Source organism: Aythya marila (assembly GCF_965140915.1).
Source record: "Aythya marila genome assembly, chromosome: 6".
NCBI classification, from domain to species: domain Eukaryota; kingdom Metazoa; phylum Chordata; class Aves; order Anseriformes; family Anatidae; genus Aythya; species Aythya marila.
The window spans coordinates 15,515,841-15,532,442 of record NC_139047.1 but is presented as its reverse complement, the minus strand read 5'-3'; the positions used below and the strand labels follow the sequence as shown (position 1 = coordinate 15,532,442).

Here is a 16,602-nt window from a genome sequence, read left to right as displayed (position 1 = left end):
AGATTTCCATAATCACTGGTTGTCATATAAAGAAAAGACTTTCCCTAAGAAGTTTCAGTTATTCCTATTTAAATAAATATTGTGTTTTGTTGTTTATTATTTAATTTCCATCTGTACATAACAGATATGATTTGTGCTACGATTCAGCTGCTGCCCTGTGCTTTAATGATATAAGCCTGTTGCTTGAACAATTCAACTACCCCTTAAAGGATTTAATTTGCACTAGGTCAACATTTTGTGGTACAGAATTTATCATATGGAATATGATCAGAATCATATCAATATGATAAAATCATATCAGAATTTATTTACCAACTTTGTACTCATTTCTTCATATAATACACACGGCCAGGACACAACAATTAGTAGTAGTCTGTTGATCTTACAGATCCTTCATTTGGAGCTCTTGGGACAGTTAGCATTTGAATGGCTGCTTTGGTAATTTATATGTAAACCTTAGCCATTGTAGAAGGAAATTTATCAAGTTAAATTATTAAACAATTATTATAAGTTCCAGAGATGATAGGAAAATTGAAGGCAGGGAGCTACAGAAATTATCACCACTTTGACAAGGGTGAGAGACACAGAGAAATTAATAAGCAGGGGAAAGAACAACATTCTGAAATCTGTCTTCTGGACTCACACAAATACCTTTTTGTGTATTTATGCAAATGGAAGTCTTGAGCAAAGGACATGGAAGTCTTGAGTAAAGGACTGGCAAGTTAGACTACTGTTCAGTTTGCAAGCATAATTACAATAACTGTATGTATATTATAGTGTAAAACCTTCTGTGGCCAATCATCAATAATCGTTAGTGAAGACATCTGAGAATTCAGCTCTTCCAGTGCCAAATAATTTGAATCACAATGAATGAAACAAACTCTGGAGAATGTCCACAGTCACTGAATTATGCATTTTAGGTTTTGCTCCAGTTCCATTTTTCACTGTTACTTTTCTGTCAAGTACAAATCTTGGAGAAATCATGACTAAGAAGATCTTTTTTTTTTTTTTTTTTTTTTTTTTTTTTTTTTTTTTTTTAAGATTTTTGTTCCATTTCATCCTGAACTACAGAGTAGGAGGAAAAGAAAGGATACATTAAGAAAATAATAATCTCTTGATCACTTCAACCCTTAGGAATGCAATAAACCGTTAACATGTTAATTTAACATAAAACATTAACATGTATAACATTGTTCATTAACATGTATTAACATGTATAATTAACATTAACATGTATAACAGAGTAAAAATACAATGGAAAGAGTTTCTGTAAGACATGAAACGTTTCCAGTTAAGAGACATTTGATTTAAAAACAAACCTCCAGAGCATTTTCAAAGAACACTGAAGTAAGTTCCAGAAGTGCCTGTCGCTTCTCTAACATAATGATGAGAGCATCCCATGCATCTCCGAGTGTCTCTGCCATGGCATCATACACCTGACTCTTGTCTTTGTTCTCCTCTGCAGCCTTGTCTGCCTCATGCAGCAGGTTCCATACTTGGTCTTCCAAAGCCTGGGAAGAAAAAGATAATGAATTCTGTAAACAGAACCCAAAATACAGTGCTAATACTGGCATCAGGATACTTTTTCAGTCAGTCTGAAACTACCCACGAATCTCTCACTCATGCTCTATTTCCAGCTCCTAAAGATATGAGTGTAGCTGTTAATGCTTGTTTCGTTGTGAAATTCTCAATTTCTTCTGCTCTTAAGAGGAAACATTTTTATGAAAATTCATATGAAAACAAGTGTTAAGGGTATTTATCATCCTCTCTCTAAAATTTAGACTCATTTACTTTTACATCAGTTTAAGCACAGGAACATTCCTGGAAGTAGTATCAATACAAATATTTTGGATCTTCTTCCACATGCTGTCATGCTCTATTGATATTAAATGAGAAAGAAAATTTTTAAAGCTTTGGTATTTTTTTTATCTTGTAACTTACTAATAAATCTGTGATTACTTCAATGCTATCCAGAAAAAAGTAGTTTGAACACAGCATGCATTCTCCAGAAAACACCAAATACATGCAATGTTTCAAGGATCAACTTAATGCATATTGCCAAGGCTGGCCACCAAATAATCAATATTCTCTGGTCAAAACAACCATTCTATTGTGTTTCATTCCCTTTAGTAATTGCAGCACAACAAAGGTAACTTTGTTAAAGAGGTATAAGCTGGGCCATTTCCAGCTTATATTTAAATGTTTAGTATCAAGAAAATTGATTAGTGTTTGTTGGCTTTTTTGTTTGTTTGTTTGTTTTTTCCTATCTCAGTCTTCATCATACGCATGACTAAAAGTGTCAATTTCTGCTGTTATTACAAGTGCTATCACATGAATTTGTAATGGGAAAAGAAATCTATATTAGGCAAATTAAAGTCCATGATAAATCACCCTCATGACACAAACTAATGAAGACTAAGAAATTGGAAAACTCAAAAATCTCTTGACAGTTCAAACTGTCAGCTTGAAGAGGCTCATCAGCTGCTTCTAAAAGCAGTACTGTAAGAGTGGTATAAAAATATGGAATTTTTATTCTTTTACTGAAAAAAAAAAAAAAGAAAGAAATTAACTAACCTTCACATACTGATTAACTCAGAAAAAAAAAATAATAATTTTTGTTGGCTTTACCCAAAATGTGATGTATGAAAGATGCATCTGTCATACTATAAGTGGCAAAAAGGGCACCAAACAAACCTTCTTTTTCTTGAAGTACATGGAAAAGTCATTATTAGCAGCAGCTCGAATTACACTAATGAAATTAAATACACTTAATGTTTAGTGAAAAACCCATGATAAAGAGCACCTAATAAAAACCCAGTGTTTTAGAGAAAAATACAAACATTCCATTTTATTTTCTGAATACCAGGAAGGGAAAATACTGTTTTCTAATGTCTCAGTAAAACTAGCTCTTTTTGTTCTGCTGAATCCCTTTCCTAATAGCCTCATAGTATAGAAAAAGATCAAATCCACCAGATCCCATATTTAAGTATGCAATATATATAATATATAAAATAATATATAGTATATATAAAAATATATACAAATATTTAAAATAATAAATATATAATAATATATATAATGAATTATATATATATATATAAATATCCCCCAAATGCCAAATCCCATATTTAAGTATATAATATATAATAAAGGGTATATAACATATAATAAAGGGTAATTGGATCTCTTTATACTTTCAGTACAATTTGAATTTTATTTCATAAACTAAAATTAAATTTAGTCTTAAAAAAATAGTGTGTGAAATAGAGTTATATGGCAGGTGTTGCCAGCTCCATGCTCCCTGCACAGCAGACAAAATGTTTTTCAGACAATATATATTATTAAGAGAAGAGAAGTGAAGAAAAATGTTTACTTGGCTCTGGGGCCAAGGAAGTGCTTTGCTTTAACCTTTGTATAGCATGTTTAAGAAATATTTGAAAACTGTCAAAGACAGTACAGCAATGAGTGTGGGGTAAGGAGGAACAATACATTTTGCAGGTAAAATGGCCTACAGTTAAGTCTTCTAATGTTCAATTCACTCAGAGTTTAACTTAAATAGCTCTTTAAAAATATCCAACAGTTTTTCCCAAGCCAAAAATGTTCTGAATAATAATAATAATAATAATAATAATAATAATAATAATAATAATAATAATAATAGAAGTTGTGCAATGAATCGCATCTTCACCTTCCTAACCAAAAACATAGATTGTTCATTTCTGTTTTTCTTGAGACAGCAGAACTTCATGCTAGATTAAAAAAGCATCGAGGGTTGGATGAGCAGGCAGAATGAAGCACTCCATTCCTATACCGGCAACTCCAGAACACTGTTAAAACAGCAATGGCAGAGTCATTTGGATAACCCATGGACGGTTGCTCCTGGGCATCTCTTTTTCAGATATAAACTGCTGTAGTAGAATCCACACAAATAATCATTTTTCCAGCACAAATGTGGTAGCATTTGTTAGGAGGATAGTCTGTGAATCTCTCAAACCGAGCAACAAATGCTATATCAACAAATACTTTCAATTTAGTATTGCTTATGTGAGCTAAATCAATTGATGAATAAAAATACTTTTTTTTTTTTTTTTAATCCCATCATAGTTACTGTGACTATTTACAGAAATGTATGATTTAGAATTTGATCATGATAGCTGAAAAATCAGTTTGTATGTATAGCTTTATGGTCCGTACATGCTTTTTTCAGCCTTACAAGTAGTATTTTTATTTTACAGAACATAGCCAATTAACAGTGATTAGAAACATATGAAAATTCACTTCTTCCTCTACCTCCCAATATTTGCATTGACCCTTACAGTGGAAGGAAATCAGCTCCTGCTTTTCCACTTTTATCTACAGAAGCTAGAATAATCTAATGCCTTGAAGCATTGTGATCTGCTCTGTTCATTAGGTTTATTAATTTTATTGAAAATTTTCAGACTAGAACCTGCACCAAAAAAAAAAAAAAGAAAAAAAAAGGCAAAACAGCAACAGGCAGATGGAATTTATGGTGCCTTTTGACAGGCTATTTTGAAAAAAACAGGAAAAAAGGCAACATTTTATTGTGTCTGGGCCATAGAAAAAACATACTGTTAGTCCCTGCTGAGGAAATTCAGAACATTTCCACACATCCTTGGAAAGGTGATGTCCTTTAGGAAGGACATCAGACTTGACATCAGACCTTCTCCCATCAGACTTACAACTATTGGAGACCCGGGATCTGAATTTCCTTCATCAGGAGTAGCTATGACTCTAAACTGAATTTAATCACAAGAGTTTTTTCCACACTCAAGTAATATCAGTTAAACCACTTTAACTTTTTTTTTTTTTCCCCAATTTCCAGATTTTTTTCCATTCAAAAAATTGACTCATGGAAAGCAAAATATTTCACAGTAACCTGAATTTTGATGGAGTTGTTTTATTTTTGTTTGTTTGGGGGAGGTATTTTTTGTTGTTTTAATTGATTTAACTTTACAGAGCCTTATGAAACCTTAAATTTATTTAAATTATTTTTGAATCAGATGTTTTAGTTTTCTGGTTTGGTTTTCTATCTCTAAAATAACAGAAAGAAAAATCAAAACCATACATTTCGATATACTTATTGTTTCAATGAAACAAATCTGTGAAGATTTTGTTTCCTGGAAAAGTTTTTTTTTGTTTTTTTTTTTGTTTTTTTTTTTAACAATTAATGTTGGGGGAAAGAAAAGAAACACAGCTCTGATTACATTATGTTGTTATTTCTCAGATTAACAATTATGGGATATGAACACATCCAGAGTATTTTTCACTTCGTATACTATTTTTTTCCTTTTGTGATCTTGCACTTTAAAGCCCCCAAAATAGAACTGTTTCTCTGAACTCAGATGAGCTGGCACGAAGCTCGCCAATATAAGCAATGCCTGGCATGTAATCAAAATGGAGTTTGTACAAACATGCAGCTTCTGCTGTTCTCAATAAAACCACATCAGAAAAACATTGTTTTAAAAACTACAGGGCAAATTCAATTTAATTGTGAAGTGCTATTTTTCCTCTCCATTTCCACACTGTTGTATTCACCATACTATAAAGGAACACTGGTTGCTTGAAAGAAACAATGTTCTGATTAAGATTTACCACAAACCCAGGCTTGTGGTATACATGACCATTGTCACAAAATGCAGCAGTTGTGCAGCCACACAGCACTCACCCCTCTCATTCTCAGGGCATTCCATTTAGCCTGATATCATACCAAGGAAATACAAGGAAATAGATGAAGGTCTAAAAATTTGTGTTAACATTTTTTTTTTTATGCAAGCTGTGATGGATAAGATAGTACAGCTTTTGTATTTTTTTGAAGAAATGAGAAAATTGTCCCTCTCTGGAGGGATGCAAAATTCTGCCTTCCTGAGTGAACATTTCAGAACACCCTTACTTGTGCATTGAGAAAGCTTCTTGATTGGGAAGCAGAGCAGACAGAGCAAGATAACTAATTATTATGGAGCTTGAAGTACTGTCAGAAACTGGCAAACTCCTGATTAAAATAAGGACTAGATTCTAGATATGCCTTTAACATCCCAGGGACCTAGAGTGGATAGCATAGAGTATGTTGCAATCCAAAAAGATGCATGGAGCTGTTGACCTCAGGGCAAAACTAAAGGAAAAGACAGTATTTATGAGGACAAGTTAGAGTAAGATTGATTTAGAAGGCCAATAAATTTACAACAGAAGAGAGCTCTGTAGAACTTTTCTGTTGGTATGTTCATTTAAAGAAAAGTTCAATGTCATGGTGTTTAAGCAGTCTGAAGCTTTATGGTCATGGAGTCCTAAGACAGACTGTAATGCTTGTAATTATGACACTGTCATTTTAAGACTCTTGTTGCTTGTGAATTTACCAAAGAAAGTGTTCAGAATCAAATTTCATGTAGCAGGATCTGTCTGAGCCAAGCTTTTTTTTTTTTTTTTTTTTTTTTTCTTTTTTCTGAAGAGTTTCAACTGAAACAAACAGTAGATCATTTCTAAAAGGAAGAGGAAGGAAAAACCCAACATTACAGTATACTTTGCTGAGGAGCTCTAGCATGAGGAGTATGAATGGGCTTCAGAGGCTGGAGGACCCTGTAGACTGATGGAGCACAGGATTAAAACTACTTTTTTCATTTCTGAGTGCTTTGGAAGTCAACACTAAATGCTTTGCAGTCTTTGTGTTTTCTGTACTGCAATACAAGGTGTAACAGTAATGGATAATATGTATAATTTAGCAATTGTTTAGTTACTGCAGTACTAAAGCATGATGGAGTCACTTTATTTCAGTATAAAGTTTACTATTATTATGAATAATTAATATTATTAATAATATTGTTCTCTTCATATATATATTATATATATTATAATGTATTATATGATTATAATTTATTAACACCTCATATACTATATATCATTGAAACCATTAATAATATTATTATAAATTAAATATTATTTGAATTAATTATTATTAATGTTATTGATGAATTATTATTATTATTAGAATAAGTTTATATTCCACGTCTAGCTAAAATTAAGAATGCAGACGTAGCATACCACAGAATCATAATTAACGTACCATACAACTTAAACAAACAGAACAATAGAAAATAAGTTAAAAATAGGTCAAATTCTGTGTTTTCACTCTTACTATTCATGAGTGGCAGACATTTGTGAAACTTTGTTCTACCCATCTCACTACAAAAAGAACATAACCCAGTTTATGTTAAAAAATGGCTCAAATTATTTAAAAAATGAATACAAGTTTCCATTGCATGAAAATATCTTTTTATTTGTTTAACCAGTGAAAAAAAAAAAAGTGACTCAATCCCACAGGTTCAGTTATGTTATGACTGGGGCCTCCAGGCATTACCAACAATTTGGATTACTAAAATTTCCTAAATAAAAGGGATTTAACAGTGTTCCTGACACTTTGGCCTACGCCAGGAGGCTGCTAATATCAGATATGAATGTATGCTTTGGTAATGTAAGCATGGCATGTAATTTGAAATTAGTCACTGAATGGCAGTGTTTGCAGTCAGGTACAGTTAGAATTTAAGTAGGACTACTCCCATTCTTCTTAAAATTCCTTACTGCTTTGCATCTCAAAAAATCTAAAATTGTATGTCAGTTAAACATTTACCTTTTGTTTCCTGAAGCCATTCATCTGTGCAACAGGATTATCATAAAATATGCTTTGCCCTTAAATACTACCTGATATTTATTTTTAAACAGGTAGCAGCTCCTAACTCAGTTCTTGATCCAATCTAAGGTATAACAAACAAAAAACAAACAAACTAACAACAATGAAATTACAATTTGCAGTAGTTTATGCCAATGCGAACAATAGGTAATATTAGTTATAGTATAATTAGGATCTCAGAAGTGAAGGTGAACTCAAATAAAACATAGGTCCTTGAATTTTCATCCTGTGTTAAGATTACAACACCTGGGTCACAAAAATCAGGTGCCTGCGTCCTAGAAACAGTAATTTCAGGCAGTCCTTTTAATGCATCAGATAGTACAAAAGGTCAAAATCATATAAAGAAGCCTAGCTTCAGATTCTTACTGCAAATTTTAAGTTACAATATTCGCTGTGTTGTAAACTAACCTCCTCCCTGAGATGATGCTAAAGTTTATAGAATTGATTTGTTTCTGTTTTGTAGCACTTCTGCAAGTCTGCTTCATAATAAAAAACAGAACTTTGGAGACAAATCAAGAATGCTGCTGTTTGTTTTATTGGGGATTTTAACATTGTCATAGCCAAAAGCATGGCAATACATGTGCACACACTTTTTTAATGATCCAGAAAATATTAGTATTGAGAGATTTAAACACTGAGACGGCATCCACTGAGACAGCTGAGAAGCTCCCGGTAGAGCTTCTGTTAGAAACAACTGAATTATGGAGAATGGAAAAAAAGTAGGTATATGGATTGTAATCGATATTATTTTACCCCCAGAATTTTGGTCTCCCAAGCTTTTGGGGGGTTGATTCTGCTCACATTTTTGAAACTGTCAAAAATGAGGTATACAGAAGTTGATGTTTCCTACAAAACTGCTTTTTCTGATATGGTCTAATTTACCAAAAAACAATAGAACATACCAGTTTTAAATCAGAATGTATTAGATGACAATACTGAATGGTCAAATCACAAAGAAAAGGCTCTGGTTCCAAATCTAAGAACATTTATGATTATTCTTAACCTTGTTCATAAGAGACATTTTATTTCAGTTCTTTAACACATACAAACAGTAAATTTATGTCCACACACACACACACAAAAAAAGTTTGTCTAAAAAGAAGGGAAAAGGATGAGTATATATAGGTTTTCCTGATCAATTAGGCATCAATGAACAAAATAAGGCAACTGAACTATAGTTTATCTTTTAGATGTCTGTGGCTAAACAAGTTTCATTAACCTTCTGGGACACTACTAGTCAATATGACAATTTAGCAGAACAGAATAATTCCACTCTAAAGGACATCCTCATCACACAAGTAAAATGAGATCTGTAGAACATGAAGAAATTTTAAGTAGATACTGTAAAGACCATGTACATATTTCCTGCTCAGCATTTTTTCTTTCACATTATTAGCAATATATGTCTTTCCTAATCCATAAGCATTTGAAATGTGGACCTTTTGAAAAGTTTTATTTTACTTTTTATGAAAAGTAGAGTGTTTCCACTCCCAAATTAAATGGAAGAAGTTTAAATCAGTAATGAGTGTAGCTGAGTACTTTCTCCCAAAGTATACTATTTTGTATATATGGTGTTTTTTAATTCCTAATATCCTAAGGCACACACAATTTTTATAGCAATAATTCTGATAATCAAAAGCAGAAAATAAATTTTCCAGAAATTACTTCTCAGTCATCAGATCTTCTCCTAACATAGTTCAATGTACCCCATTCTCTATGCCTGTATGTCGAATTGGTTACTTATTTTCTTATTTATTTAACATGTTGGCATTGCTGAGTCAATAACAGTTCCCTGTAATGGCAAGCTGGATTATATTCCTTTTCCTGTACCATCAGGCTTACTATAAACTGATTACAGACTACCATGCCAAATTTTGTCCTTCCTTATACCTGCAAAAGCTCAACTTTTAAAGCTCACAAAAGAATTTGGACAGAATATTTTGATTATAGCTTCCAATACTTGTATATTTGGATGAGACTAATAAAACTAAAAATCACAAGAATGATCAAAATCCAGATCATTTCACAATCTTTTTTAATACAACATAAAAGAGAAACTGAAAGAAAAAAAAAAATCAAAGATGACTCAGTGTTGTACTTTAAATTCCAGTGACTGAAAAATTGCACAACTTATAGAATTGCAACTATTTCCTGAGGATCTAAGTGGAGACATTTTTAATTACACCATTTTTATATATATATATATATATATATTTTTTTTTTAACATAGTTTACACTGTAAACTATTTCCAGCTCCAGAATTCAAAAATAGGATTGCATCCTTCTTTTTAATGAAGTACGGTAGAAAAAACTTTTTTCCACTCTTGCTATACTGTAACTTTCTAATATATTTTTAAAAAGTTTAAGGATCATAAAAAGCAAAGAAGCTAATAAATTCCCTACCAACTTTTCATATTCAATTAAGTTTAATATTTTATGCAATTCTAATCATAATCAATATAATAGTAAGTGCAATAAATTTACTATTTTTAACTAAAACTTTTTGGAAGATATTCATGAGTTATTTCTTGGAAACCTTCCATTTTCATAAACATGCTGTTCTAACAAGATATTTATGATTTACTATATGAAAATGTAGTAAGGCTAGCTGTACCTGAGCACAAGACCTTAACTTTATCTTTTTTAGACTATTTATAACACATTCCGAATTACAAGATTTAATTAAGAGCAAAAGTTACAAACTGCTGTAGACCACATTGATAGAGTCAGCTGGAACAAGACAGTGAATTACTGTAACAACTTGTAGTCCAAAGGAAAGCATTAAAAGCTACATTGGATAAGATTGCAGCTAAAGCCTTGTTTATGCATAATTCTTTATTGTTAAGTTTCATAAAATTGTGTTTCTCACTAAAGGTAAAAGACCAAACAGAATTACTGGACTACATCAAAATGTGTCATCTGACAACTGCAATTTTGTGTCATCTTTTTAACCTCTTTCCTACTAACATTTCTAAATTCTTTTTTATCCTTTCATAAATCAAAACTTTATGTTCATAGATTTTGAAGACCTCTTTATCCTTCTTCACATAACTTATGCATAAATCATGAACAAATGTTCAGGGGAAAAAGTTGTCAATACTTCTAAGACTAAGAATCATTCTTATGAAACTTTTGATGAGTGGATTTAGTAACTCATGGCTCAATAAGTACTGGCAAGAGTTAACAGATTATTGTAAGACAGAAAGAATTATCTCTGATAATGCACAGTCAGTAAGAATTATAATGACATTGTACTTTTGTTTTACTGCAGCTCTTAAATTACTGAGAAAAACACTCATTTTACGTTTAATCTTTTTGTAGAATGTTCAATAATCAATCCTGAATTTTGATAGGATAACAGGTATAAAATATGAAATCACGAGTTTTTGTTGTTGTTGTTTTGTTGTGTTTATTAGGTTTTTACCAATTAGGATTCTTTAACAGTTTATGCACAATACCCTTTCTGATCCAATCTACCATGCTTTTCAAACCCTTATAAAGATGGGTCATCTGGGTTCAAACAGCCAGTCATAAGGATTCAAAAATGGGAGTGAAAAATGTTAGTATTTTCATTAATATTAACTAAAATATCTGTGATTTTTTTTATTATCCTACTTCTTGATGTGAGTAGGAAAAGTAAGTGCTGCTAAATTAAAAATGAACTTAAGGCTCCATGCATCTAAACTAACTGGAATAGAAAGATTATACTAGTCAAACATCCAAATTAGCATCAGAGAGCATGAAATGCTTTTGAATTATTTGATTCTCAGTATTTAAGCAAATTGTAATGAAAAGAAACATCCAAAACTTAACTTTAGTTTAAAGATTAAAAAACAAAATAGAAAAAAAGTATAACTTGGGGATGCATCTAGGGACCAATCAAAACATACTTTAGGGAAAAAAAAAAAAAAAAGTTTTCTGTTTTCTATAATACAGTAATTTCAAGTTGAAGTCCAGAGGGAGGATTCTATTGTTTACTGTCATTGTTCATGTCCTTATAAGTTTCAGTAACACCACAAGATCTCTTAGAACAATATTTACAGTAGTTTTTCCCCTCAGCAAACAATATTTAATATGAATATATAAAGTTTTAAGGTTTGACTCATCAGTAAAATGTTATTTGAACATCTGTTTTTCTTTTAAAGATTTTTATTGAATTATATTTTCTTTTTCCACATTTTACAATTTTTGAGTATTAGAAGACAATATTCAGCTTCATGTTGTTGGTGTGTAAAGACCTCAGCTAATTCTGAATTGTTCAAACAGGATACAGCATTTTGTTCCAAAAATGCCCAAGTCTAACACTGATGGCAATAAAGATGAGGCACTTCCACAAGTAAAGACAGCAGAACCACTCTTTGTTTTTTAATGCTATTCATGTTGTTCAAATTCTATACTATACACTATATTATATTACATTCTCTGTATACCATATTAAATTACCTTACATATGTTTTAGATGTGACTGTGGTCACTAATATTAAATCAAGTGAACACCTATCCAGATCATGTTTGCTCAGTCAGCTCTGATTTTTTTATCTAATCCCAATAAATAAGTTAATAAATAAAATAGATAGAACCCAGTTAGATAAATCACTGCACACAGATCAAAAATTTTAGAGGAATTTATCTGTCTACAGATAATTTACTGTGCATAGCTCTAAGAATTTAAATGAATTTGTCTACACATATAAAAGCAATCTGCCTTTTTAAATCAGGAAAATGTATTTCCTTCTTGTAAGACTTAAATTCTTCTCCATATCAAGCATTCATATTTAAGATACATCAGCTTTTTCATGCAAGCATGTCACTGTGTCCAAATGTAATTGTTATATCCTGCTCTCAAGACTGTTAAAATTTAATTTCAGTTCTGTTACTTAGCTAAAATTTTCCTATCTCAAGACAAGCAATACTCAATGTTACAGTACCATTCTTACCATAATTTACAGCAATTAATATTCAATAAAAATGTGCCTGGAATATCCACTTCACACTTGTGAAGAGCTTGATTAATTTCTAGTAAGTTGCAAACACAACCAAACTTTTCACACTGTTGGAGCAATAATAATGACATTATTTTATATTTAGCAGTTACTGAAGACTGCAGGAATTTTTCACTTGACAGTAATGCATAAAGCAGAAAAAACAGTGCACCTTTACTTCTGTTGTCAGAATATTAATTATCATTGATCATATTTTTTTCAATGCAGAGACCTAAGATCAATCTACTATACTGACAACTGTTGAAATATTTTTTCTATGTGGAGTTACCTAACAAACACATCACAACAGGAGGCCCGAGCAACTATGTCAACTGAATCTGAAACATAACGATTCAATATACTTTTGTGTTGCCTTATCAGATCTTACCTTAAGTTTAGTTAGGAGGAGTTCGTGATCTTGTAGTAGTTTTTTAGTTTCATCTTGATTGCTGCCAATTTCTAATAAATTTGGTGTTGATTCAGCCAGCTGAAGCTTCACCCATTTTCCACACTGTAATAAATTAAAATTACGGGCTTCAGAAAACACAGGATTTTCTTTATTTATTTACTCACACAGACTCTCAGTTCACACATACTTTCTGTAAGAGGATCACAGGGACACATATACGTCCTCAGTTGTAGAACAAAGACAGAGGTTACAATATAAACCTAGCTTTATTTGAAGCAGCTATCAAAATGATGGACTCCAGTTATCCAGTCTCTGATGGGATTTTGCTTTTGCCTATGAAGAGTAGGATTATCACAATGAATCAAAAACTTACCACCAACTCATCTCCGCTTTCAGCTGAAGACCGTGCAGTTAAGGAAACTCAGACTGGGAAGGAACAAATATTTTTCTGCAGATATAGTAACTCTAATACCACATTTTATTTCTAGCACACAAATCCAACATACCTGAATACAGAGATTACACAAATCTATATACAGAGATTCCACAAAGCAGCAGGGACAATTAATAGCTGTTGGAATAGGAACCCAAACAGCTATCTCTCACATTGTCCTGGAGGATATACAAAGAAAGGATGCATGACAGCAACCCAAAGCATAACTAATTCTTTCCTCCCTGTGCTGCAGAACTGCTACAGTCTGAGAAATACAAGTCATAGAGGATGGTGACCAGGAATGAAGCAGTGTTGCTACTGAAAGCTAGGACACAAGGAACCCACAGCACTCAAAGGAAAAATTAGTGTCTTCATCCTACACTTAAGCATCTTTGAAACAAAATCACTGCCCTGTGACAGCAGATGGAGTCTCCCAGAAGGGGTCAGAACTGAAGATGGAACATTGCCACTGGCACAACTGAAGTAACCCCATACTGAATAATCACCAGAATTTGGTGACAGCCTTAACACATTATCACCTTATTCTGCACTATAGACAAACTCCAGTGGCTGAGGCTAGGGTGCTTTCCAAGTTGCCTGGAAAATGAATAATTAAACTGCCAAAAAACTTCAGCTTGGATGCAGTACATAGAACTCCAGGTTTGCTTTATGCCATGTACCAAAATTTTGTGTGAGATGAAGGTACAGATTCCAGCTCATAAACAGGCCTTTAGGTTCTCATAAGTAAAATTATGTACACACATCAGGACTTCTGTAAGTACACGGGTGAATATGAATTCACAGTTTTCAAAAATAAAAAAGTACTATAATTGATAATGAGTAGTTATTTCCAGCAAGCACTCCAAAACAGATAAATGCAATCTGCATTAACAGAGTTGGTAGCAATAATTTTACATAACAAGCAGCCTTACTTAAAAATTACAACTATTGTAGTTGAGTCTCCTCAAGAAGTAATACATGTTTATAAACACATTTTCAAGGCACTCTTACTTTTTAAATGAAAAAAAAAAAAAAGGAATTACTTGCCTCTAGGAGCCTACATATTTTGGGCAAATGATTTATTCTATTTAAAAATAAAAAATGGGGATAGAAACAGTGTTTATGTCCAAGGAATCTCTATCAGATATTAACTAAATTACCTTGCCTTGTCATTTTGTACTAACTATTCATTTGTGCAGAATATTTAACAAAGTGCTAGCAGTTGCTGCCTTACCTTAAGTACAGCTATAACGATACTGGCATTCCCGGCATGAACAGCAACCGAACTGACAGTTGTTGTAGAAAGCTTCTGCCCCGAACTGGCTTCATTTGACATTGTGTTTCAAAATGGGACTTCATACATTAAAGCAGTCTTGGAAATGCTCTTACAAGGTCCACTGCTCATTTCAGAAAGCAACAAACAGGGCTTCTTGGATTCATTCAGTGAAAGAGCTCAGCTAACACTGATTACTCTGCCAAAAGGAAAGAACAGGAGGTTAAAAATAGACAACTCCATTGAGTTTATCATTCTTGAGAGAGAGATTTGACACACCCCTAGTTTGGTAGCATTAAGCTGTCTGTTCTTTTTTGTCACCATCTGAAGTGTCAAGTGCAGCAACCATGAACCTCATCTGGCACTGACTAACCAAAGAAAAAAAGTTTCTTAAATTAAAAGAGCTAGAAACAATTTTACTACTGAGGGTCTACAGACAAATATGGTTTTCTGAGATTTCAAAGCATGCAACTATACAATCTAAATTTTCACATTCTACAGGTTAAAAAAAAAAAATCTTGTTTGCTAATTACTGAATACATCTGTTTAACATAATTCTTCCACTGACTCAGAGCATTTAAACCTTTATAATAAGTCAGATGCTGAACTAAAACAGACATGAAATTTTAAGCTAAAGTTTTAAAATATATAGTGACTGTAACAACCAAAGAAGGAATCTAAGCTCACCATATGAATTCTTAAGATGTGTTTTATTCCTTCCTAATGTTGTTATATCTGCTTTTCAATTGAATCATAAATTGTTTCTATAGTTTTGATTTTGTTCTAAATCAGCATTAGGAAGAGCTTGTTTAAAGGTTGCAATCCATTTAAACTTTTAACTCAGTGTAAGAAATTAATAGTATTAATGGTATTGGTTTGACATATCAACTGTATCACCAGAAGCACTGAGCATGCCACAGGTAGCCTACAGTATGAGACAGCAGCTGCTAGGTTTCCTTCCACAGAACAGCTGAGAAGGCATAATCAGTGTTTAGGTTTGCAGGTCACTCAGGCAACACAATTCCACCGAACAAACTACATGTGTAACTCTCCTCAAAGTATCTGCTTGCTTCATTTGCTTAAAAGTAACACACAAATTTTTATCTAAATTAAATTTGCTAATTGGAGACTAGAACAGACACCTGCAGTGAAACCAAGATATGGAAGAAAAATATAAAATATTTTGGACTGGAAGAAACTTAGTTACAGGGAATTTGAACTGATATGTCAAGATCTTTTCTTTTTCTTTGCTTGCTTGTTCACTGTCTCCTCCCTCTAATTAAAATCTTCATCTGATTTTTTCTTCAGAACTTGAATTTGGAACAGGGTATCTGAAGTGTGTTGTAGTGATTTGTGCTGAACTAAACAGGCTTGGCAAAACGAATAATCCCCAAAATAGAACCTATTCCTTGTGCCAAAACAGAACCATGAATCCTCAATCTGCCATCAAGAAAGCAAATATAATGTACTTTTCTAAAATTTCTCCTATTTCCTGCAGGAGGCCCAGGAATACCTTCCAGTGAAAGAAGCATGACATCGGTATTCATGAGACTCGTGTGAGCATTCATATAATGGACGTGGGCAGAACAAAATGTTTGAAATTTAACAGCCACTCAAAAACTGGAGGATAGTCATGAAGAAAACTCAACAATTGAAGCTGAATAGAAAGCCCTATTTTGAATTGACTAGAATGTACAAGATCCCTTGTACAAAAATTATTAAATATGCAAGATTTCTAAATAACATTCCAGAAGACAGTGAGTTTGGGTTTTCCAACCTGTGGAGAAGACTGAGAGCAATTAGGGC

At 32.6% G+C, this 16,602-nt stretch overlaps 1 protein-coding gene across 1 annotated transcript in view; it reads right to left on the bottom strand.

Moving 5' to 3' along the window:
- CCDC141 (coiled-coil domain containing 141) overlaps positions 1-14,956 on the bottom strand; it is an 80,985-nt gene extending 66,029 nt beyond the window's left edge. Inside the window, 3 exon segments of the mRNA XM_082763261.1 lie at positions 1,320-1,511; positions 13,070-13,192; positions 14,758-14,956. Of these exon segments, the coding sequence (XP_082619387.1) occupies positions 1,320-1,511; positions 13,070-13,192; positions 14,758-14,859 (417 nt within the window). The 5' untranslated portion in view covers positions 14,860-14,956.
- Positions 14,957-16,602: the final 1,646 nt, after the last annotated feature.